The sequence below is a fragment of the Rhododendron vialii genome, chromosome 1a (genome assembly GCF_030253575.1).
Source record: "Rhododendron vialii isolate Sample 1 chromosome 1a, ASM3025357v1".
Classification (NCBI taxonomy): Eukaryota; Viridiplantae; Streptophyta; class Magnoliopsida; order Ericales; family Ericaceae; genus Rhododendron; species Rhododendron vialii.
The window spans coordinates 13687585-13712880 of record NC_080557.1 but is presented as its reverse complement, the minus strand read 5'-3'; the positions used below and the strand labels follow the sequence as shown (position 1 = coordinate 13712880).

Here is a 25296-nt window from a genome sequence, read left to right as displayed (position 1 = left end):
CATGCTGATGCCATGGTATGTCACTTTCCTGCGATTCTGAATTTGTCAGTCCTAGGAGAAGTTTCTGGATTTTGACCAACACTTGCAGAAAGCTGGTTATTTTGGAGGTTGAGCTATTGTAGAGTGGGGGTGTTTAGTACTGTTTGATTTCCGCATCATTGCAAATAGATCGCTATTCAATGTCTCATCTTGGCTGGAGGGCAATTTACATTGAGCATACTCAATCTCTTTCTCTTCGTTAGGACATTAAAAACAAGTGTGAAATTGGCATCATTAACTACTGAGGAATAAACTTATGTCTGGTAGGAGCATTGGTAGCTGCAACAATCATGCCCGATAGTAGCAGATGTTCTTGTGTTGTAACAGAACAAATCAGAGTGATTTAACCCTGAAGTGGATACAGTCTAATGCTCCAATCCGCTTTTGCAAAGTTTTGGACTGCAAATAGATGCAGCGCATTTTGGATTAAGCAGACAGGGATTTTCCAGATAAACATTATCGAGGGACAATTATCTTGGTTTATTAGGTTCTGTACTTTTTTGAGACAATTATCTTGGTTTATGAGGTTCTCATTTTTTCATGGCTTCTTTCATGTAGAAAATGGACAAGTGCAATTTCAAGATGACAACTGGCGAAGAAATTAATCTTGCAGCTGCTGCCCAATAGCTGCTTACTCTTCCTATCAAAGTTGGTGAATCTAAGGTATAATCTTGCAGCTGCTGCCCAATAGCTGCTTACTCTTCCTATCAAAGTTGGTGAATCTAAGGTATGTAGCAGAGTAGATTTATCTAGGTATACACTTCTCAGTGTAGCATGCCTGTATTGACACGCATGGGACGTGAAGAGATTTTTTTCATATTGCTTCGGATTTAGAATGCTTTTCACATATGCTGATCCAACATTTTGTCTTTTCTGAATGTAGATTGACAAAAAGCTTTTGCAGAAGTATTTTATGAAGCATCCTCATGAAAATCTTCCAGTCTTTGCTGATAAGGTAGTGCTTTAAATCTTAGAAGATTGCAGGTTGATTGGTAGTTGAGTTATGCTAGTTACTTTCTAAATATACCATTGAAATCTGTTGTTCTCTCTTGATTCAGGTGTGGCATGTGAAATGTGGGCACTTTTTCTGCCATCGTTGTATTGAATACTTTGTTTACTGTCTGTACTGTGGGTCTATTTATTCACTACTTACATGTTCTTTTGTGCATCTTGAATCAAGTAGTTTACTTCTACTATTTGATGTACATGTCGCTTACCACATATCTGGAGTTTGCAAGATGAATCATCCTGTCTCTAGTTTCCACGTGATATGACACAGATTTCAGGGGGAATATTTTTAGGTTCAACCATTACATGCATTCGACATTTTGTGATTTCAAACTAAAGTAGTAGCTGGGAAAAACTTTATAAAGTTGAGTAGAGCTATGAACATGGCCTATAAATGTTGTTTTGAGCCATTAATGATTCAACAACAAATGTCTAGTAGATAAATTTCTATTGAATATACAATGACACAAGAATTCTTAAGATTATGTTCATTGTTCCGTCATGCATTCTATTGCAAACCTAATTTAGATCCGCATTTACTTGCAGTACGTAATCTTCAGAAGGGGCTTTGGACTTCATCATACAACCGGCTTCTTTTTCAAACAGAAAATAAATACAATCCTTGCATGTTTATGGAGATGCTTTTTGAAGATGACAGGGTAAGCAATAAATTGTCTGCGGTTCATGATTTTGTGATAGCTTGTACTTTTGTTGTACTAATAATCATTTCAATGATCAACTTCTCCCATAATGATATCTATACCAAGTATCATCAGAATATCAGCCAATTTCATTCTTTAGGAAATTGTTGGAGTGAAGACTTTAAGGTCCTCATTAATTACATGAATCACTATTGGCTAGAACAACTAAAACCCATGAAATGTCACCTTTTTCATGGTAATAACCTTCGGAAATTTCCATTATGTTTTCTTAATGGTTATCAGGAACCGTAATAACCTTCAAAAATTTCCATTATGTTTTCTTAATGGTTAGCAGTACGGATAGTATAGCTTTGTCTAAAGGAATGCCAGTTATGTTCCTGGATTGGCTAAGTTGCCAGATTAGCAAGTTTGATTCATGATGTGAGTACATCCAAGCTTCAAAACTAATTCACAAGTGCATGGCTTTCTTTTCCTTTTCAGGCTCTGACGTCTTTTATAAAGAAAGTCGTATGCTCAATCTGGGAAAGATGCACAGGAACTCGATGAAATTATCACTGACATAGAGCAAGATGACCTATTTGTTGAACGTATCCATATAGAAAACATGAAACTCAGGTTATCTCTTTTTTCAAGATATTGTTGAAATACTTGACAGTTGGGTGTTGAAACCTTCCATGGGTCTTCATTTTATTTAAGTTGGCTGCCTAGAATCGGTCACTGCTAGTACCAGTTTTTAACATTCTTGTTGGTTGCCCATAGCATTAGAGCAAGATCACTATCCAAGAACCAACGTTTGAAAGAATCATTTTTGTTTACAGGTAGATGATGTTTCCTCTTATATCTTGAAGTATGATTCTAGGTATTGAAGTATGATTCTAGGTATTGAAGTATGATACTAGGTATTGTTTAGGACCATCATACTTATTTTGAGATTGATTAGGACCATCATATTTGCACAGAATATTGTCTCAAAATAGTTCAAGCATTCCTCTTTCCGAGTTTCTTAGTTTCTTTGTGCTGGTAGAGTTGGCTTCTTCAATGAAGGAACCTGATGACATTTTGAGGGTAGATTAATTGCATTAGAGAGCAATTTTACTTATGCTACCTTGCATGTTTTATAACTGTTTCTTAACTACACACAAATGACCTTGATTGTTTCTAATCCATGTTTGCTAATCCTAATGTGCCAAAGATATTGGAAAACAGTTCATTGACGTTAAACATACCAACAACTCTGCAGGCGGGCCAAATCCAAAAAAGAATTGGATAGAGGAATATATGTGAGGCATTTCAAAAAGATTCCAATGGCTGATATGGACATAGTTCTTGTTAGTTCATTTGCTTCCCTCTGTGAGTTCAAACTTCTCTAGCCTCCTTTTCCAAAGTAGTTTTGTTCTCTCTCCCTCTCTCTTGCCTATATTATGCTAAGACGTGTTGTTTATACTGTCTCCTTATGCAGCCTGAAAAGAAAAATCTGAGTTTATCTCCAATGGATTGGGTGAAGTTCCTTGTCTCTGCCATCATTGGTCTCGTCAGTTAAGTTATATCCAGGAATTTCTATGATTTAACTGTAGTTTGGTTTTCAATCATCACCCTGATATCCACCATGTCTTTTTTTTACAGGTCACTGTTGTTGGCTCTCTTAATAAGTCTAAACCTAATATAAAAGTTCTAGCTCCAATCCTCTCTGCTGTAATTGGCTTTTGTGCAAAGGCATACCTCTCGTTAAGTGTATTTCTTTCTTCAATCCCTGGTGCTTTACGATATATATTTCACTTGGTCAATATGCTTACCAGTTTTGATTAGAAATTTTACAAAAATTGGCTGTTTCTTGATTTTTAAGTCTGCCTTGAAATGAGTTACGAACATGCCCAAGTTTTCTCAACTACTTTCAGGTTTCAGCAAAACTTTACTGCATAGCAGAACTTGATCATGCGATCCATGTATGAAAGCCAGCTCGATAGTGGAAGAGGCACTCTTCTTCACTTGTGTGACGAAGTGATTCAATAGGAAGTCCGTAGTCTGTTGCGATAAATTTTTGCCTTCTCTGAAACTAATCTTCTATGGACACTTAGGTATACTTTTTCCTCTGAAACTATGAGAATTGTATAGCCGTTCTGGTAGATGGGTAGGTGTTCAAACCAAGTAGTTACAGTTTTTGACCACTTTGCTATGTGAGTTCAAGTAATTGATGAAATTCTAATAAGATCTTTTACAGCCCCACGCTAATAACAAGGAAAAATAGAAACTTTGAGATAATTTTGCCTGATTGACAATTACTTTTAATCTATGCAGGACGCTTTTTGGTGATATTGTCTCTAACTCAACTCCTTACGCAACAGAATATGTGCCTAATTTCTTTCTTCTAATGGGTTATTAGATAACTTGCTCTGTTTGTGCCAGTTAGTTAATCACTAGTCCATCAATTTTGATGGAAAGAATAATGTGCTTTCACTTGTTTACAAAATCATATCATTTGACTTTGTAGGTAAAAGAGGTCATCATCTCATACTTTATATTGATGGAACAGAGTAAAGCGACTAGGCAGGAATGCAGGTTCATTCTGTTCTAATTCAATTCAGCTTCACTTAGTCTTGTCCCTGGAGACGGATACGATATTTTACGTTTGGGGCGCAAAGCATATGTTACCCAAACATTTATAACGAATGTGTGAAGTATAGTATCAATTCTAGCAATAGAAAAGAGCTTTACTGCATTTCAAGTACAAGATTTGTGGGATCGATCACTAAATTCAACAACTTACTGAAGTTGGGGATGAAAGAGGGTGATCGGTGAGTAGATTCCGTACTGTATTGTCGTTAAACTATGCCAACCAACTTTATATTGTGGTTAAAGTGAACGTCATTCAAGGACCATGATAGGGATATATCAGTATCAAGGTTGTGCCAACACTTAAATTTGGAAAGGCTTAGTTTTTAATCTGGGCATTAGCTAGAGAATATGCTAAATTATGCAGAAGATGCGTTTCCTTATATAATAGAGACATTAACATGCCATGAAATCCTCTATTCAACTAATTGCTCTTGATTTAAAAAATAAATAAAAATTCAACGAATTGCTTGGTTTTACCATCATAGGTAGTGTGTTGATTAAAGTAAATCTTGATAGTCATTGGAGTTTTGTAAAGTAATTGCAATCAAGTTATTCCTTCGAGGCCATCACCTTTGTTCTTATGCTGTATCTGTTCTTATGCTGTATCTGTTTTTATTTTGCCAATTATTTTAGTTATGCTGTAACACTTTATTTCTTTTTTATAGATTGATTGGTTATGTATTGCTGATATTTTCTAGACTACTTCTTTGTTTTTCCATTGTCTTTTTCTTTCCTTCTCTTATACTTCACTCTAGTTCTTCTTCTTTGAGTTCCTTATTTTTTCGTTGTCTTTTTCTTTCCTTCTTATTCTACTCCACTCTAGTTCTTCTTCTTCTTTGAGTTTATGGATTCGCTGTCTTTGTACTTTCTTATTCTTCTTCGTGATATGCTATATTGTTCTCTTCCTGAGTTTGACTATTTATAGACTAACACTCCTGCTTGTGCTCTATGTTTTTTTTATCCCAGTCGATTTGCTTCTTTTCTTTTTACACTCTATTTTTTCTAGTTGTATCCAAATTGTTGCTGCTTATTCTTTTTCTTCTTCCCAATCCTTTTGTTTCCTTCTTCTTGAGCTCTGCTTCTTTTTCTTCTTCTCTTATAACACTCTAATCATTCTTGATGGCAGGTTTTGGACTATTTTTTCCTCCTCCTGAATTCTTCTTCTCTTATAACACTCTAATCATTCTTGATGGCAGGTTTTGGACTATTTTTTCGTCCTCCTGAATACTCTAAAATCTGTAAGTCTATTTTCTTAAAAAAGAAGAAGTCTTAGGTTCATTATGTGTGAACTTCATAAGCTTACAAGTCCACCTTTTAATTTTGTACGGTCTCAAGTCCATTTTAGGGTACCCTAGGGTTTAGGTACTTGCATAAAATTTTAGGGTGCACTTTTCTATAATAGGGTAGGGTACCCTAGGGTGGGGTAGATTACCCTAGCGTAGGGTACCCTAGGGTTTAGGCACTTTCATAGGGTTTTAGGGTGCACTTTCCTATTATAGGGTTTTAGTGGTTTATGCACTTTCATAGGGTTTAAGGTTTAGGCACTTTTATAGAGTACCCTAGGGTTTAGGCTGTGTGGACTTGTGGCTTTACGAAACTATTAGGTGGACTTGTGGGCTTATGAAATGTCTATAATGGACCTATCACTAAATCTCCCTATTTTTTACGAGTTGGATTACTTACTATGGACTTCTTCTTTTTCCTAAATTTCATAATTTATTCTTCATCTTGGTTTCTATCTTTTTTCCTAGCCTATTAGTCTTTCTTCTTAAGCCATATTTTTTATATTTATATATATGTTTGTTTTTCTTCTTCAAGTTTCACTGTTTCTTAACTTGTCATCCTCGTCGTTTTTATCTTCTTTGCCTTGTTAGTGTACACTATTTTTACTTATTATGGATTGCTGGTTGATTCTTATGCTCAGTTTTTTTTTTTTTTTTTTTCCCGAATTGATTAGTTATGGCTTGCTTCATCTTCGCTTCGGCATTTGGTTTCACCAATTTATTTTTTTCCTATCTTCTTAAGCTACAATTTTGCCATTTGTACATGTTCTTCTTACAACTTTCACTTCTTCTTTGTTTTTCTGAGTATTCTTTTTGGTTCTTTTGTTCTCCTTCGCTCCTCCTCCTCCTCCATTTTGTTTCTTTGTTTTCCTCTTCCTCTATTTTTGTCGATTTTGAACATGTATGGATTGTGGTGAATTTTGGACCATTTTTTGCCTCCTTGTCGTTCTCCATATTCTTAAGCTCCGTATTTTTCTTTCAATTTGATATTTATGGAGTGCTGATTGTTGTTTTGTTTTGCCTTCCAGTCTTCTTCTTCTTGTTCTTCTTTGAGTTTCATTATTTTGTGGATTTGTCGTATTATTCTTGTTAGTCGTCGTCGTCGTCTTCTTCTTCTTCTTCTTCTTCTTCTTCTTCTTCTCTTCTTCTTCGAGTTTCATTATTTTGTTGATTTGTCGTATTATTCTTGTTAGTTCTTCTTCTTTGTCTTCGTCATCTTCTTCTTCTTGTCGTATTATTCTTGTTAGTCTTCGTCATCTTCTTCTTCTTCTTGTCGTATTATTCTTGTTAGTCTTCGTCATCTTTTTCTTTGCCGCCTTATTCGTTCCTTTCTACGTTGTCTTCTTCATGTTACCCTCTAATTTTTTTCCAGTTTGGTTACTTATAAATTTCTGATTGTATCTTGATTGTTACTTTTTGTTCGTCTTATTCTTCTGAGACTCATCTTTTTCTTTGCCGCCTTATTCGTCCCTATCTACGTTGTCTTCTTCGTGTTACCCTCTAATTTTTTTTCCAGTTTGGTTACTATAAATTTCTGATTGTACCTTGATAGTTACTTCTTGTTTTTTCGTCTTATTCTTCTAGGACTCTTTTTTTTCGTTGTTTGTCTTATACTTTTAGAGTGCTGGTTGTTTCTGTTCTTCTATTCTTTCTTTTGTTAGTCTATTTGTATCCTCCTTTTTCTTCTCCTTATTGGAGTTTGATGAATTCATTAGTGGCTTTCTTTGTAGTCTTTGCCTTCATCTTAGTCCTTGTTTCCATTTTCTTTGTCTTCATGTGACATTCGTTTATCTTTTTTTGGATTTTGATTGTGTGTATTGCTGGTTGTAACTAGATTGTTGTTCTTCTTCTTCTTGCACCTTTTTTTTTGCAGTCTATCTTTTTCCCTATTCCTCCCTCCACCACATAGACTCCCCAACGTAGATCTTTGGGTTTTGTCCTTCGATGAGGGGTGAATCTAGGTTTCTTAATTGGGTTTATAATTGCACATGTTTCGTTCTATCTCCGATGGAATTGTCTGTATGGCTGACTAGCCCTTGGGTATATCTAAGTTCCTTGATTAATCTTTATCTAGGCCTGTCTTATGTTTTTTAGTTATTCGTATATCTCGATTCCAATATTTTTAGTACAAGATTTAGCTATTGGTGCAAAATATATTGTATATTTTATTGATCTCACGTCGGTTGGTATAATTCTTGGAGCACTAATTTGAATTTGTAGGAGATACTAGATAATGCTGGCTCTTTTCTGGTGGCTTCTTTTTCTTCCCCCTTCCCCCTCATAATTTAAATATCTTCTGTTAATGCTTTTCAGTTTAAGCATTTACTTGTCACGCAACAATGTACCGGGTTTTTTATTTTAAGTTTTTTTTTTTAATCGTTTAAGAAACTTTTCCTTCCAAGTCTTCTGTTTTTCAGTTACTCGTGTATCTCAATTCTAATGTTTTTAGTATTGGTGCAAACTATATTGTATATTTTGTTGATCTCACTTCAGTTGGTGTATTTCTTGGAGCACTAATCTGAACTTGTGAGATACTTTGTAGTGACCTCTCTCTCTTTTTTTTTTTTTTTTTTTTGTGGCTCAATGTAACAGGTTTTTTATTTTAAGTTTTTTTTTTAAATCCTTGAAGAAACTTTTCCTTCCATATCTTATGTTTTTTAGTTACTCGTGTATCTCGATTCTAATGTTTTTAGTACAAGACATAGCTATTGGTGCAAACTATATTCTAAATTTCATTAATCTCACTTCAGTTGGTGTAATTCTTGGAGCACTAATTTGAAGTTGTGAGAAATACTAGGTAATGCTGTCTCTTTTTGTGGTTCTTATTCTTCCCCCATCCCCTTCATAATTTTCATAACTTTCTGTTAATGCTTCTCAGTTTAAGCATTTACATATCACGCACCTATGTACCAGGTTTTTTATAAAAAAAGTTTTTTTTTAATCGTTGGAAAAAATTTTCCTTCCATGTCTTCTGATTTTCAGTTACGCTTCAATTACTCGTGTATCTCAATTCTCATGTTTTTAGTACATGATACAGCTATTGGTGCAAACTATATTGTATATTAGGTTACCTCTAGTCGTTACACGATAAAAGCAAAGAAGGAGCATTACAAGTTTGACAAACTGAAGTACTTCATGGTAGAGTTCATCGAAACTTACTTTACTGTTGTGTCATAAGGTTTACCCATTCTTGGAGGCAGCAAATAGAGTAGTTGTCTTACAAGTACTTGACAGTTGATGCTTCTAGAATTTGTGTCAGTTCTCCTTTTCATTTTGAGGTACACGTCCTTTCTCCTAATTCCATTTGATTGGTTAGGTTTGCCCAACATGGCTTCAGTAGTAGATATTAAAGCTGTCTCCTATCATGTTTGTGGCGTTGTTCAGGTGGTTAGTTTGGGCTACAAAGCAAAGGTAACTTTCAATTCTTTCGTGCTGTTTTCCAATTCATGCACTGAAATATGTGAAAATGGATGTATGCTGTCTTTTACTTCTAATTTTCTGTATCTGTATAATCATTTTTGTAGTTATCTAGCAATTTGAAAAAGGCCAAAGGGAGTTGTGAATTATGATAGTAATTGCCGTCAGAACTTCTACAAACTTATCATGATAGAGACAGATTGATGGAGTTATCGATCATTGTTGGTGGTAGCAACAGTGAATCCTTTGTGTGAGCTGTTAAAAGTTTAGTGGTCGGGGAAATGGACATAGTGTTTGAGATATATTTAGTGGTAGAAGGATAGTAATAGATGTTCTGTGGAAGGCATTGCGTGATTCCATGCTATGTTACATGGACTCGGGTGCGAGTATTGGGTGTGGGTGCAAGTCCAAGTGTCGGACCTTCCTAAACTTAAATCTTAGGATACGTGGATATGTGTCCCCAACTTGGGTACGGGTACGGGGACACGTCTTGAACTCTTGTTTGTATTATATATTGCATAATTTTCACAGATTATGTACCATAAACTATGTTTACAATTGTATTCAAACAAAAAAGGGTTAAGAAAATTATGTTTTTGCTATTTCCCTATTTCTTGTCTATGTAAAATACTCGAATATCGCTGTTCTAGCTAATTTGATATTCCTTTTCTGAAAGTATCTTAACAATTAGAGGATCCGAGTGTCCAAAAGGATACGGGTGTCGGACACATCGATACGGGTGCTTGAGCCAAAATGAAGGATCCATGTAACATAGATTCCATGAGTAGGATAATGATTTGGGCGTTTTGGTTTTCATTGGGTGACCTGGGTGGTTGTAGTGACTTGGGCTGTAAAGATGATGTGGTCATGTGGGTAATGGCTGTGATGTAATGGTCGCAGCCGTAGATCTCTTTAGATACTTATGTCTTATATTCCTCTGTGTCTTGTGTCTCAGCACTCAAGTTGTTGGGTGTAGTGATTGAAAAGCGCGAGGCGATGGTGAGGCGACAAAGCCCGTAAAAGATGAGGCCACAAGGCGCAAGGCAAGACGAGCGTTGTTTTTTTATTATACACACACACACACACATAAAGGAGCAATATTCACTCATAACATCATATTCACTACAGCATATTGCAAAATATAATTTTTTGGGGCCAAAATATAATTTTTAGAACTTTAAACAGGGTAAAAATTGTTATTTTTCATTAGATCTACCTATTTTTGACCTCTCTGACCCTAAATCGCAACCACCCAGCCCTCAATCTCACTCGAAACCTGCTTCAAACTGGTTTTCAATCTGGACCTAGTTGATTTTGAGTGGAATTAGAAGGACCCAGGCAAGTTGGAGCACAACTGAATGATGCAAACCCAAAAACCCATAGATAATGTAGAGAGAAACTCCCAAAAGGGATACAAAAGTGACTAAGCTCTTGATAGATAATTATTCAAAATGATAAAAGCTGCCAAATGAAAAGACTCCAATACCTATATATAGACCCAATACAAAAGACATAAATACCCTTACTACATACTACATCATACTCCCCTACTAAAAAGAAACTTGTCCTCAGGTTACGGTAGTATCCTCCGGCAAATTGGGCACCAAGTGTTGCACATTGAATGTGTTGGAGATGCTCAAATGAGAAGGTAAGTGGACTTGATAAGCGTTGTCATTGACCTTGCCAAGACTTCACAAGGACCCACTTTCGATCGTGTTACACAAAGCGGGAGTGGGGACGGGAGTGGGAGTGGGGGCGGGGATGGGGGAGCAGAGGATCATAGAAGTGTGGGAGCACCATTGGGAGCGGTTAGGAAAAATTATTAAAATTATAAATACATTTTGGAATTTTATATTGTTAAATGTCAATATAAAAATATTATTCTACACATTAAATATTTTACTATTAAAATTATAAGTTTCTAGTTATGTTTCAACATTTTTATTATAGCACATGATTACACAATAGAGCTCTTGTGCATATTAAGTAGGCATAAAAGTTAAAGGCATTAGTATGACTCTAGTAGGTTAAGATCAGATGTGCACACCAACAAGAACAAAACAACTTTAAAGGTACCAATTGCAGCTTGAATCGCAAGTCTCTCAACCGTTTTTTGGGTGTAAGTTCCCGTATAGGTAATTAACGATTTCCCGTCATCATTGGGATGAATTTCTTGGAGTTTCCTTCGACGGGAACGCGAAAACGCGTTTCCGTCGAAGAAACGTGGGCATAGTTGAAGGTTCCTGCAACTAAGGTTCAACTTTATGTAAGCACTGTGAGGATGCCTATCCTTGCTTAAAATAACCCAAACAAGATCCCCTTCTTTGAACAAAACCTCCCTTTTGTGTTCATCAATGGCCGCCTTATACTTCACATTAGACTTCTCAATGTTGAACTTAACTTGAGAGTGGATATTCTTCACAAACGTAGTCATATCTTTCGCCTTGGAGTGTCCCTTCTTGGGGGTTGGCAAAAGAACAAGTTCAACCACACTAGAAGGTTTCAACCCTTAAACCGCTTCAAATGGGGAAATGTGGATGGTGCTATTTAGAGAAGAATTGTAAGCAGACTCCACCAAGGAAAGACTTCCATCCCAACTTTTTGGATGTTCACTAACTAAGCATTGCAACAATTTTCCAAGACTTCGGTTTACCACTTCCGTTTGACCATCGGTTTGAGGATGAAAGGAAGTACTAAAGCATAAGTTGGTGCCAATCTTCTTCCACAAGGTCCTCCAAAAGTTGGCAAGGAACTTAGCATCTCTATCGGAGACAATAGAAGTAGGGACACCATGCAACTTGTAGACCTCCTTGAAATAGAGATTGACAATGTTAGTCGCATCCATAGTCTTCTTACAAGGTATGAAAAGAGCCATTTTTAAGAACCGATCCACTACCACCATGATAGAATCACTCTGCCTTCGCGTAGGAGGAAGCCCCAAGACAAAATTCATACTCATGCATTTCCAAGGACTTTCCGGCACCGGTAAAGGCAAATACAACCACGCATTAGTGGTTGTTCCCTTACTCCGTTGGCATGTTTGACACCTTTGCACATAGCCCCCCACATCTTTACTCATTCCCGGCCAATAGTATGTATCTTGAAGCAACGCTAGAGTCTTATCCTTGCCAAAATAACCCAACTTGTGACTTTCGGCCAACAATTGCTCCCTTAAAGAGCATGTAGGGACAAACAACTTGAGTTCTTTGAAAAGAAATCCATCCTTCAATATGAAACATGGATCCCTTTTCAAAGCATCAATTATCTTGCTAAAGTTAGGATCTTCGGCAAAGAAAGTGCGAAATTCTTCAAACCCAACAACATTGTTCTTCATTTCCACCAAAAGAGCCACTTGTCTACTCAAACCATCGGCCACTTTATTGAGAAATCCCCGGCTAGTGCCTCAGAGAATGTGAATTATTGTAGATAAGCCACCCACTTGGCATGCCGTATATTGAGGTGGTTGTTGGCGTACTTAAGAGCTTCATGATCGGTGTTGAGAACAAATTCCTTGTAGGCAAGGTAGTAACTCCAATGCTTGATGGCTTGGACAATGACATAGAATTTCAAGTCATAAGTAAAGTACTTGAGTTTAGCATCTCTATCGGAGACAATAGAAGTAGGGCATGCAACTTGTAGACCTCCTTGAAATAGAGATTGGCAATGTTAGTCGCATCCATTGTCTTCTTACAAGGTATGAAATGAGCCATTTTTAAGAACCGATCCACTACCATCATGGTAGAATCACTCTGCCTTCGCATAGGAGGAAGCCCCAAGACAAAATGTACTTAAGAGCTTCATGATCGGTGTTGAGAACAAATTCCTTGTAGGCAAGGTAGTAACTCCAATGCTTGATGGCTTGGACAATGACATAGAATTTCAAGTCATAAGTAGAGTGCTTGAGTTTAACACCGTTCAACTTTTCGCTAAAGAAAGCAATAAGTTGACCACATTGGCTTAGGACTCCACCAATTCCCACTCCCGAAGCATCACAATCAAGTTCAAAAGTTTTGTCAAAGTCGGGTAAGGCCAAGATAGGAGCTTTGGTAAGCTTGGACTTCAACAATTTGAAACTCGCGGTTGCTTCTTGGGACAATATGAACACCCTTTACTTGAGGCAATCGGTAAGAGGAGCCGTGATACTACTAAAGTTGGCAATGAACCTTCGATAGAAAGTAGTTGACCTATGAAAACTCCTTACTTCATGAACACTTGTAGGCTTGGGCCATTCCACAATGGCCTTAATCTTGTCTCATCCATGTGAACTCTTTTTGAAGACATAACATACCCTAAAAATACCACCTTATCAACGTCAAAACTACACTTCTTCAAGTTCCAATAAAATTTTTGTCTTCTCAAGATTTCAAAGACTTGTTGGAGGTGGGATGAGTGATCTTCAAAATACACATATACCCCAAGAGAGGTTGAAGCATTTGAGTCATTACCTGCACAAAAGTGCTTGGAGCATTGACAAGACCAAAAGGCATCTCAAGTCATTCAAAGAGGCCATGAGGGGTCTTGAAAGCTGTTTTCCATTCATCTCCCGGGCGAACATGAATTTGATGATAACCACTTCTTAGATCAATCTTTTGAGAAGACCTTTGAACCGGCAAGACAATCCAACATATCATCTAGCCTTGGAATGAGAAAACGGTACTTGATAGTGATCTTATTGATAGCTCTACTATCCACACACATCCTCCATGAACTATCCTTCTTCAGAGTCAAAGAGACGGCAATGCACAAGGGCTAAGGCTTGCCCTTGTGTAGTCTTTCTGTAGAAGATCCTTAACTTGCCTTTGAATCTCTTCCCTCTCTCTTGGAGACATTCTATATGCGGGCTTGTTCGGAAGAGGCGCCCCGGGTACCAAGTATACAATGTTGAATATTTCCTCAAGGAGGGAGGCAACTCTTGAGGAAACACATCAACATACTCCTTCAAAAGTTTAGAAATCGCCTCGGGAACATCCGACACACCCATATCCGCCATAGGAACCAACACTAGAACATACCCAATTTCATGACTTTCCTTGAGAAATCCTTTAGAAGCAAGCAACGTAGTGGGAAGAGTTTTTGTAGTCACCTTCTCCTTCATAGGTAACAAAGTGAATTGTCGCTTCTCCTCAAGGACGGTGTAGGTATTCTTTTTTCTATCATGGATGAAATGCCTATCATATTGTCATGGGCGACCAAGTAGTATATGACAATCATCCATTGGAATCACATCGCACCAAGCTTCATCAAAATACTTTTGCCGAATGGAGAAAGATACCAAGCACCTTTTAGTCACCTTGATTTCATTGCCCTTCTTGAACCAATTAAGAAAGGGTATAAGGATGGGGATGCTCCTCTACTTTGAGTTGTAACTTGTCCGCTACCTTTTGAGAGACTACATTCATGTTGCAAACTCTACCGCTAACATTGCAAGTGGTGTAAAAGATGTTGGTACACAACCAATCTTCATTACTAGCATCCTTAGGAGTGAAGAGAGTTTTCTTGATCATCAAAGCATAGCCTTCGTCCTCCTCATTATCACCCCCAATTTCTTCACATGTCTTCGTCATAAACGGGAATATCATCCTCACAATTTTGCTCCGTTACTTCCTTAATGAAGAGTGCCTTGTAATGACCTCCAGAAGCCTTACGGCAATCCGAAGACTTGTGACCCGGTTCCCCACACTTGAAGCACTTGAAACCTCCACTTTGGAATTGATTTCGAGTCCCCGAAGCACCGGATTGAGGCTGATTTTGAGTGGGTGTTGAAGCCTTATTTGCTAGGTTTTGAGTACCAACCCCGGAAGAAGCACCTTGGCCACTGTTAGAGACAACCACCCCTAGAATAAGAGTAACTGGGCTTGGAAACGCCTTGATATTGTGGCCCAAATCTCAAGAACTTCCTCTTTTCTTGCTTTTCAGCCACCAAGGCCCGATTATAAGCTTCCAAAACCGTCCACAAAGTTTGCATAGCAAGAACATCTTGGATTGTGGTTGTCAACCCACTTATGTACCTTGTAACCATTTGATCTTCACTTTCATTCAAATCAACTCTAGCAAAAAATTGATGGAAGGCTTCCGTGTACTCATCAACACTTCCAACTTGTTTGAGATTATGCAAATTCTTAGAGGTTTTGCATGTAGTTGAAAGGCAAGAATTGCTCATTGAGTTTCTTCTTCATTTTCTCTCATTCTCTAATCTTTTCCTTTCCTCTTCGTATCTTAGTTCCTTGCAATTGCTCCCACCAAGCTGAAGCTTTTTCTTTGAGACAGATAGCCACTATCTTCACCTTCTTCTCCTCGGAGACATTCCATAATCAAACACTCTTTCAACGGTATTCATGCAATCAACAAACTCATCCAGGTTAAGACTTCCATTGAACTCGGGAAGTTCAATCTTAATGTTCCTTCAATCTTAATGTTCTTCTCCCACCTATAAGGAGAGTGAGTGGAGGGTGGCCTACGCCAATTTGAATCACCAAACGGGTTGTCAAAGTGACTATGAGAGTCCTCGGACCCTCCACTACCCGCACTCGACACATGCATGCTTTGCACCATCGCCGTTAGGATAGCAACTTCTTGTTTCAACTCTTTAATCTCATGGTTTTGGTTGCCAAAACTCATTATCTTCACCATTATTCACAACAAAGCCTCTACCTCGACCTCCTCCTCTATCTCTAGTCCGATAAGCCATTACAATCCCGCAATCAACTCCAAAAACAAGCAAATCAACCCCATATAATGAAAACCCAGTCAACTCAGTACACGAACAACCTCAAATCACAATCAATCAACTCAAATAGTGACAACCCAACAACAAAACGCAAGAAATCGAAGCAAATAGCAACAAACGAGACAAACCTAGCTAGAATAGAACCAAAAACACAGATTTGAGTGCCCAAAGAGCAGTTCGGAGACATTTACTACTTGAAGGCTGAAAGAGAACTAATCAGCTGATTTGTGCCAAACAAAGGCTTTTCAAACATTAATCAACTGTTTTGAGTGTTGAAACAGTGAAAACGAGCATGAAATCACTATTTCAAGTGCCAAAAATGGTAGATCTGGATCCGAATCAATGTTTCAAGCATAAAAATGGGTGGGTCAAGCTCGAAAACACGAAACGAGTGTAGAAACAGCAAAACAAGCACTGAATTTGGCTAACAGCCTGGGTCGAGTCTAAAACAAGCAGATCGAGCCCTTTTGAGCGCCAAAATGGCTGGAAAAGTATGGGTTGAGCTTCGAAACGATTTTAGTTGTCCGATATAGGAATAACAGCTCCAAAAACTGTCGATCTGTGGATTTTAAGGGTCGAAATTGATGTTTAGAGTAGTGGGTTGTTTAGATTTGGAAATTTCGAGTGAAATGGTGTTTCCAACGAGATTCCGCCGAGGTTTCTGGCGCCGTTTTAGGGTTCTGGCTAGGGTAGGTTTGCCGGCAAGGATTCCTGCGTGATGAATGGTTGGGATCGAGCCTAGGCGCTCTGATACCAAATGATGCAAATCCAAATACCCATTGATAATGTAGAGAGAGAACTCCCAAAAGGGATACAAAAGAGACTATATGCTCTTGATAGATAATTGTTCAAAATGATAAAAGCTACCAAATGAACGGACTCCGACACCTATATATAGACCCAATACAAAAGACATAAATACCCTTACTACATACTACATCACTGAAGTTCGTCGGGGGACGGAAATTATTTCCCGCTGGATGGCGAGGGTGGAAAGAGGTCGGCGGTGGATGGGTGTTTGGTTTTCAAAGGGTTTCGATCTCTGATGAGGCTCGGTGGTGACGGGGTCGGCGGTGGATGGTTGTTATGTTTTGAAGGGTTTCAGATGTACGGGAGCCAACGAGGGTCGACGAAGGTTGGGTGTAGGGTTTCGGTTTCGGTGCCTGGTCGAGCTTTTAAGGCGCCTCACGCCTCACGACTAGTTGATACGAGTCACGACTAGTCATTCGCCTTATGCAACCTCGCATCGCCTCACACCTCTTAGGCGATATAGGATCACCTCACGCCTAGTCTCGCCTAGTTGCGATTTTTAAATCACTGGTTGGGTGAGCCTGGTACCAGGCAAGAATTTGATGACGTGTTAAAGCTTTTTTAATTTCTCTGTTCCCTATATTTTTCTTGCTGGTATTTAGTTTTGAGGTTTGTTTTGCCTTATATTTTCCACTTGCTAGAAACAAAAACCATATTTAGAGATTTGTATGGGTCTTTCATCTATCAAAATTACGACAGATATGTAACTTAATTAGCTTTGTTATTAATTTCCTCCTACTTCTTGTCTATCTATGGATGCTTGGTAGCCTTGACTCATGGACCAGAGAATGTTAAGCCTCACATCGGTTGGTGTAATTCTTGGAGCACTAATTTGAATTTGTGGGAGATGCTAGATAATGCTGGCTCTTTTTCTGGCGGCTTCTTGTTCTTCCCCCTTCCCTTCATAAATTTAATAACTTTCTGTTAATGCTTTTTAGTTTAAGCATTTACCTGTCACGCAACAATGTACCGGGTTTTTTATTTTAAGTTTTTTTTAATCGATGAAGAAACTTTTCCTTCCAAGTCTTCTGTTTTTCAGTTACTCATGTATCTCAATTCTAATGTTTTTAGTATAGGATATAGCTATTAATGCAAACTATATTGCATATTTTGTTGATCTCACTTCAGTTGGTGTATTTTTTGGAGCACTAATCTGAACTTGTGAGATATTTCGTAATGATCTCTTTTTTTACTTCGTAATGATCTCTTTTTTTCTGGCTCAATGTAACAGGTTTTTGGGCTTTTTTGTTTTCATTGGGTGATCTGGGTTGTTGTAGTGACTTGGGTTGTAAAGATGATGTGGTCATGTGGGTAATGTTCGTGATGTAATGGTCACAGCCGTAGATTCTTATGTCATTGTATTCCTCCGTGTCTTGTGTCTCACCACTCAAGTTGTTGGGTGAGCCTGGAACCAGGCGAGAATTTGATGATGTGTCAAAGCCTTTTTTATTTCTTTGTTCCTAATATTTTTCTTGCTAGTGTTTAGTTTTTAGGTTTTTTTTGCCTTATATTTTTCACTTGCTAGAAACAAAAACCATATTTAGAGATTTGTATGGGTCTTTCATTGGTCAAAATTTATGTCCGATATGTAACTTAATTAGCTTTGTCATTTATTTCCTCCTACTTACTTGGCTATCTGTGGATGCTATGTAGCCTTGACTCATGGACCAGAGAACGGTAAGCCTCAAGTTAAGTAGACTGATGAGAGTGGTAATATCTGCTTTGAGGTATGTTGGCACAAATCTCCATCGATTTTGTATAGTCTTCTGTTTCTGGCCCTACTTCTCCTATTATACAATCATTTAAAGAAAGCGTGTTTATTGACTTCAGTTTGTTTTTAAGTTAATCGAAAAATGCAATGCATGAATCCCTCGTTACAATTATATCAGTGAACTTACTTAAACCCGATGCAATGTTTGTTCATAACTAATGAATTTATGTAAAATAATCTTCTTGGATAGTTTGCAATACTTTGAGGCTTGTCAACTTTGACAGTGCTTAGTTCTATTTCTTTTATAGAGTTTATTCTTCTTTCTTTTTCCAATTTCTTGATTTTTAGCTCAATCTTTGCTTGTTAGGGGATTTGAATCATAATAAAATATGACGTGTCCCATGAAATTCAGCTTTGGGATATGTAGTTTTGAGGTAGGAAAAAAGGGTTGGTCATGTATTCTTTTGTAGGCTTTTTCTGGACAACCAGCTCCTAGCACAACAGTTTCTGTGCCACAGCCACCAGGTATCCGCCCAAGGGTGAGAGCCCGACCTGGACAAGCGATAGATCCGTACATCATAGCTGAAAGGGTGAGTTGAGTTGAGTTTCATGAACGTGAGGGTGGGCTATCTGGCTGAAATCCGGCCTCACTTGGTTTTTTCTCTGCATTCTGCATTTGTCTCTCTGGGTAAAGGTCACTGCTTCGCATTTACTGGTCTACTTCTCTTTTACAGTTGCTTAGAGAAAGAATATCAGAAATGATGAGGGCTTTGCAAGTAGTTGTTCCGAGCTGCAACAAAGTCTGCATTACTCTCTACTTGCAAAACGTGTACTCTTGTCTTCCGATTTTTTTTTGCGTGACAAAACTGAGTTTGTAATTGGATTGGATCGTACAATTAATATTGATCCGTAGTTTTTTTTTTGGAGAAAGGCAGATTTTATAAAGGGAGCCACCCCAGAAACTCAATGAAAAACCTTGAGAAGGAATACAACCAAAACCAGTGATTTGATCTAACGAGAAAATTACAAAAAAAATGAATCTAAAATTCTCCACTCGCAGCAAACTTTGAAATTGTCAGGGGATTTGATCTCGCATTTCCAGGAACTAGAACAACTCTTTACGTCATCCAAAATTAATTTCTCAACTTCAGTACAGTCATGACCCAACTGAAGAAAAATTCGACCATTTTGTTCCTTCCAAAGATAGTAAACAAAACCTAGTTGCACCATGGGAACCTACTTTTGCACTCCCAACTAAGGAGCTTGACGGGAGGCTCCCATTGAGATGGGAACTCATTCCTTACAAAAAGAGAGCTTTTGTATGATCTTTTTATAGAAAAACATGGACACTTGGCTTTATTAATTGGTCTTCGATGAACCCATATATCTAGCCCAAGTCATATATTGAAAAGAAAATCATACTATATTGTAACACTAGCGCATTTCCTACACTTAAGGAGGACTTGGCCCATGTTTTTACTTCCTAAATGATTGTACTTGTAAAGTGAATGCTACATTATTGTCATAATATATGTACACGCCAACCTTGGGAGCTTCTGTATTCCCTCACTCCCATGCTTTGCTCCCGCTTCCGCTTCGTGCAACTAAGAAACAGATGCTGCGAAATAGAGTTTAAACAATGCAAACCTCATAGAACCTCCCTTGCTGTGTGGAGAACCCCACAACACTTTTGAATTGAGATCCCAAGCATGGGCTGGAAGACCACAACAAGCTCTAACCCGTAACCAAACAAAAAAAAGAGAAAGGGCAGTCGAAAAACAAAATGGGAATGAGATTCTACTCCCCCATAGCACAATACACAGTTACTATCATTTATAACCCCCCAATTATCACTGTTTTAAAACTTGCTACTCGCTCGGCCAGGCACCTTGGTGTGAGTACTCGGCGTTAGTCGGCGAGTAGTGCCCACCGAGTAGTAGTCCCCTCGGCCAGGCACCTTGGAGCCAGTACTCAGCGAGGAATACCAAGTTTTAGAACACTGTCAGTTATGCAACCTATCCTTGGTAGAGAGCCTCCCAAGAATAGCCAACCTATCCATGCTTTTTATACCAAACCATGGGCCATCAACCAACAACAGGGGCTTTGGAACGCAAAGCTTCCCGTGCTAACTTGGTAGAGTAGCTGCCAGTAGCAGACAAAATCCAGATAAGTGTATCGTCTCTATCTCCATGGGGAATCAAAATAGCCGCAGTATTATCCATGGTTTCTTTAATGACAACATTTCTGTTCCTAGGCCATTTCCATCCCCCATTATGAACTATAGAACTAACTTTCGCATTTAGGGATCTTCCTAAATTGAAAGCCACCCCATCCCCATACTTAAGGTACAAAGGGCCAAGGGAATGCCAATTATCTAACCATAAGAAAGTGTTACAGCTATTCCCAATACTATTTTGAATAAATCTTTGACCATCCCTTTGCAATCCAAAGATATTCCTCAGTGTCCAAGATGAATCTTGAGGGAGATCCAGAGACCATATACACCGATTCTTTATTACATAAGAGTGAATCCATTTAACCACAGGATATCCTCCTTTTTGCAGATAGCCCGCAAGTATCTTAACATTGAAGTCTTGTTCTATTCAATGAGCCTCTTAAAACACAAATAACCTTCCTTTTTAGGGACAAAGACAGCAGCCCAAGCAACCTTAACTCTTGAGGATTTCAACTCCAAACCTTTCCAAAAAAAAAAGCACTAAGAAGGCTTTCAATTTCCTTCATAGTTTTCCTAGGAAGAATGAATATGGAAGACCAATAAACCTGGATGCGGAACAGAATTGATCGACTGAGCTCTCCCCCCAAAAGATAGCAACTTATTAGACCAAGATTGGATTCTCTTCTACATTCTATCCTTAAGAACCACGCAATCAAAATGCCTTATGCCTTGCTTGGTTCCCTTTTTTGAAAATTTTTTTCCAACTCAAAAAATACTCATTGCTTCTACTTTCAATTATTACTCTCCACTCATTACTCATATCTCCAATCATTATTCTCATTTTTCTCTCTCTTTCTCTCTCCACTTATTATCTCTACTTTCAATCATTACTTTCATTTCTCTCTTCACTCATAATTCCAATTTTTTTTCAAAAATTCATCCAAACACAGCATTAGTTTTGTGGAAATTGAAGGAACCCCTAAATACTTAATAGGAAGACTTTCCTTAGGGACATTCAGGACGGATCTCAAAACCTCTTTCAAATTAGCACTTACCCCCGCAAAAAAACAAGCACTCTTGTTAAAATTTGTCTGCAGCCAGAAAAGGAGTGAAAATCCTTCAACAACCCATCAATAGTAGCAAAAGTAGGAGAGTTAGCCCCACAGATTACGAACATATCATCAGCAAACACTAAGTGAGAAAGAGAAACCTCCTTGGGAAATCCTAAATTGTAACAAAGCAAAGAAAGCTTCCATGATGAGTAAGAACAGAAAAGGGGATATAGGGTCCCCTTGTCGAAATCCCCTTTTCCCACGAAAAAACCATTTCAACTCTCCATTTATAAGAATAGAGAACCTTGGGGTAGTAACACAAGCTCTGACCCAACTAATGAATTGAACAGGGAACTCCATTATCTGCATAACATCAAATAAGAACCTCCAATCCACAACATTATCATAAGCCTTCATCACATCTAGCTTAATGGCACATCTTGGAGATCCTTGATCCCTGGGATAGCTTCTCACAAGTTCTTGCATAAATAAAATGTTGTCCAAAATAGATCTACCTTTAATGAAGGTAGATTGAGAAGGCCCAATTATAATAGGGAGAACAACCTGCATTCTATTAGCCAAAATCTTGGTTATGCATTTGTATATGGTGTTACAACAGGCTATAGGTATGTAGTCCTTAATGGAGTTAGGAGCAGAAATCTTAGGTACCAATGCTACTGCAGTAGAGTTCCATCCTCTTGGCATTGAACCAGAAGCAAAAAAAGACAACACACCAGCAACAAAATCCTACAAAAACAATATCCCAGTTATCAAGGAAAAAAGCTGAATTAAAGCCATCTGGTCCATGAGCTTTGTCTCTGTGAATAGATTGTTTAAACTTTTTCAGGTGGCAGTTGTGGCTTCATGGAGTCGTTTTGTGCTGTTATTTTGTTAGCATATGTCTAGAAACATGTAAGGCCATAAGGCCGGATTTGATACGATGTCTTTGGTAGTTTTGATAATGGTACTGAAAAGTCATTTTATTATTTTTGAACAGTAAAACTAGGAGTTATGTAACTTATTTTGGCACTAAAGAGTATGTTGTTCTAGAGACTTATGGGTATGAAGTTATACGATTTGATTATGTGGAGTTATGATTGGTGAAACATCCTTCAGGCCCAGGAAACTTGTTAAGCTTTTATGAAAAATATATCCATTATGTTATTTTTTTTTTCACAAGATAAATTGCTTTAGGGTTTTGCAGAAATAAAGAGTTTATTTTATTTTGTTTGGTTAACGCTTTCAATGTTTGACGGGGGCTTGACTTTTTCACTTAAGGTTTATGCTTTTATTGCATGTGTTAAGGTTAAATTTCCAACATTCTTAGGTTCAACCCATAGTCATAACCATACGCTAACTCTAATATCTTACCGAGGGTAGCCGGGTACAAGTACCACCCCATGAACCGGGGTAATTGGGTACAAGCACCAACCTTACAAACCAAGGGTAATCAGGTACAAGTACCCCCCATGAATCGGGGTAATCGGGTACAAGCACCACCTTTGCACTGGGGTAATCGGGTATGGTATACCACCATAACAATTTCCGGTCTTTCACCGAGTAGCTCGCCAAGCCCAGCTTGTTTTTCCTAGGAGCACCACCAAGATCTAGACCAACATAACCCGAGCAGTCGAGCACAATCATCTCAACCTATCTCACCGAACGGGATAATTCATATCCAAACATCATCCGCATAATTCCTAATTAATTATCCAAGTTCCAAACATTCAATAAACTTCAAATACACATGATGAATTCTTCATTAACACGAGTGACCTTCACAAATCATAAGAATATAAAATCTCAAAGTGCAAGAGTCATAATTTTTGCATATCAAATTAACCTTTATTCCTCAAGTAAGCATTTTTTCTTTTCTCTAGATGTTAAACGCGCAACATGGATACAAAGTCTCATATAAACTACATGTATTCCCAACATTAAACAATTCTACACTTCAATAGCACATAAAATTCAAGAATTTTACAAATATCAAGAAGAACCCGTGTTCTCCATATGAGATTTTAAACCTAACATAAATTCTCAATAAATAAAAAAATATTCGTTATCTACAACAAATCCACAACTGTTACACTAAAAATAAACATATCAAGATGGTTAGTCATGTATCCTATCTTAATGATGCAAATACCAAGCCCTAGCTTTGAATTGCCACCAAACCCACTCTTAGCTCCAATGATTTTGAGTTCTAGGTATGAAATTAAGCATTTCCTTCCTCAGATCTTCCAAAATCTAGTAAATTTGTGAGGTTGATTGTGATGTAGTGGGAGAGAGTGTGAGGGAATTAAGAGAGAGAAGAAGATAAAAAGAAAACCATGGAAATGGGGAAAATGGGGGAGCCGATTCCCCTTGGAGAAAAAATCTAGTTTTATAGAAAAAATCACACCATAGGTCCCTCTAGTTCAATAGTAACATGAACATCGATCAACTCTCCAAGGTTCGTGAATTTATAGTTCAACCCTCAAAACTCAAATTTTGCCTCGAATGTATATCTAATTATAAAAAAAGTCTCGAGATACAGACATGGGTCCCATGTCACTCCGACACAAGCACATGTGGCAACTGACAACCAATTAAAATAATAATAATTAAAACCGGGTCTTTACAATAGACTTTAAAGCATTCCAGACTTCAATTCCCCACTAAGACCCTGATGTAATTCCTGAGACACTTTATTATGAATAGTAGCGGATAAAGCAGCAGTGGCATCCCTTCTTTGAGTGAATTCTGGCCCCAACAGCCCCTGATAATATCCAAGAATCTTACCTTCAATTGCAACAGGATCTTCCAATCTAATCCCTTGACCATTTACAAGACTAAGAATGGTATTCCTCATTCTACGAGCAGCCATCTTCTAGTGGAAAAATTTAGTATTTTTATCCCCCAAAGCTAACCATTTAACTCTTAGATTTCTGCGTCTTATAAGACTCCTCTGCATGACTTAAAGAATGGAATTGCTGAACAAAGTCCTTCGCCAAGTTATGCAAGAAAATATCTGCAGGAAATTTAAAACACAAGCCTTGAATTTTAGCCAAATCCTCTATAACCTCCATAACCCTGTCACTAAGGTTACTATAATGTTCCTTATGGAAGGCTTTTAGCAAAGTCTTGAGATCCTTGAGCTTAGGGCCGAGCCTATCCTTAGGGTTTCCAGCAACATCAGAATTCCAAGAAAGAGCAAGCAGGTCCTTGAAACCCCCATTGTTCATCCAAATATTATAAAAAAGGAACAGCTTTAAAGCGAAGCTTTTATGCACAATAGAAAGAACAAGAACACAGTGGTCTGATACCCCAGGGGCATGACCACCCACCTCAGCATATCCCTAAAGAGGTCCAACCAGAAATCATTCACCAAGACCCAGCAAACCCCCCCCCCCCCCCCCCTATTGGTCCAGGTATACCAGAACCCTTTAGTAAACATATCTTGCATATTAATATCCTCCGAACAACTGTTAAATCAGCAGCCGCAAACATATCAAAACCCACCATTCTCTCAGTACGGCTACGAACAACATTAAAGCCTCCTAGAAGAGTCCAAGATGAGGAACCAATCATAGAGAACAAGGATCACAGGTCATTCCACAAAACAAACCCTTTCTCTAGCCAAGTTCAAATGATAAACCACATAAAAAATAAAAAAAAAACTCTTACGTTCAGAAATAACTTCTATTGACAAGGTTATCAACTTATCAGAGCAAGAGATTAAAGAGACAGAAAGCAGTGAAGGGTTGGGTCCCAACCCACAATAATGCGAACCACAGGAAAACTAACCAAACTACC

General features: G+C 38.0%; 1 protein-coding gene and 1 long non-coding RNA gene across 5 annotated transcripts; both read left to right on the top strand.

Moving 5' to 3' along the window:
• The first annotated feature begins 4 nt into the window (after window positions 1-4).
• LOC131325169 (uncharacterized) lies at window positions 5-3951 on the top strand. 4 transcript variants are annotated; one of them, XM_058357276.1, is made up of 7 exons: window positions 5-517; window positions 598-702; window positions 923-994; window positions 1594-1706; window positions 2950-3037; window positions 3169-3240; window positions 3333-3951. In XM_058357276.1, exons 3-7 carry the CDS (start codon window positions 953-955, stop codon window positions 3513-3515), a joined length of 498 nt encoding a protein of 165 aa, XP_058213259.1. In that variant the 5' UTR covers window positions 5-517; window positions 598-702; window positions 923-952; the 3' UTR covers window positions 3516-3951. The 4 variants fall into 4 exon arrangements, with proteins under 4 accessions (XP_058213259.1, XP_058213250.1, XP_058213278.1 ...); XM_058357267.1 differs by having other exon boundaries at window positions 598-766; XM_058357295.1 differs by adding an exon at window positions 2190-2324 and having other exon boundaries at window positions 598-994.
• Window positions 3952-8902: 4951 nt separating this feature from the next.
• Window positions 8903-19448, top strand: LOC131325152 (uncharacterized). Its single transcript, XR_009199603.1, has 5 exons — window positions 8903-9016; window positions 18213-18286; window positions 18741-18860; window positions 19005-19070; window positions 19202-19448. It is a non-coding gene; the product is annotated as an uncharacterized LOC131325152 (long non-coding RNA).
• Window positions 19449-25296: the final 5848 nt, after the last annotated feature.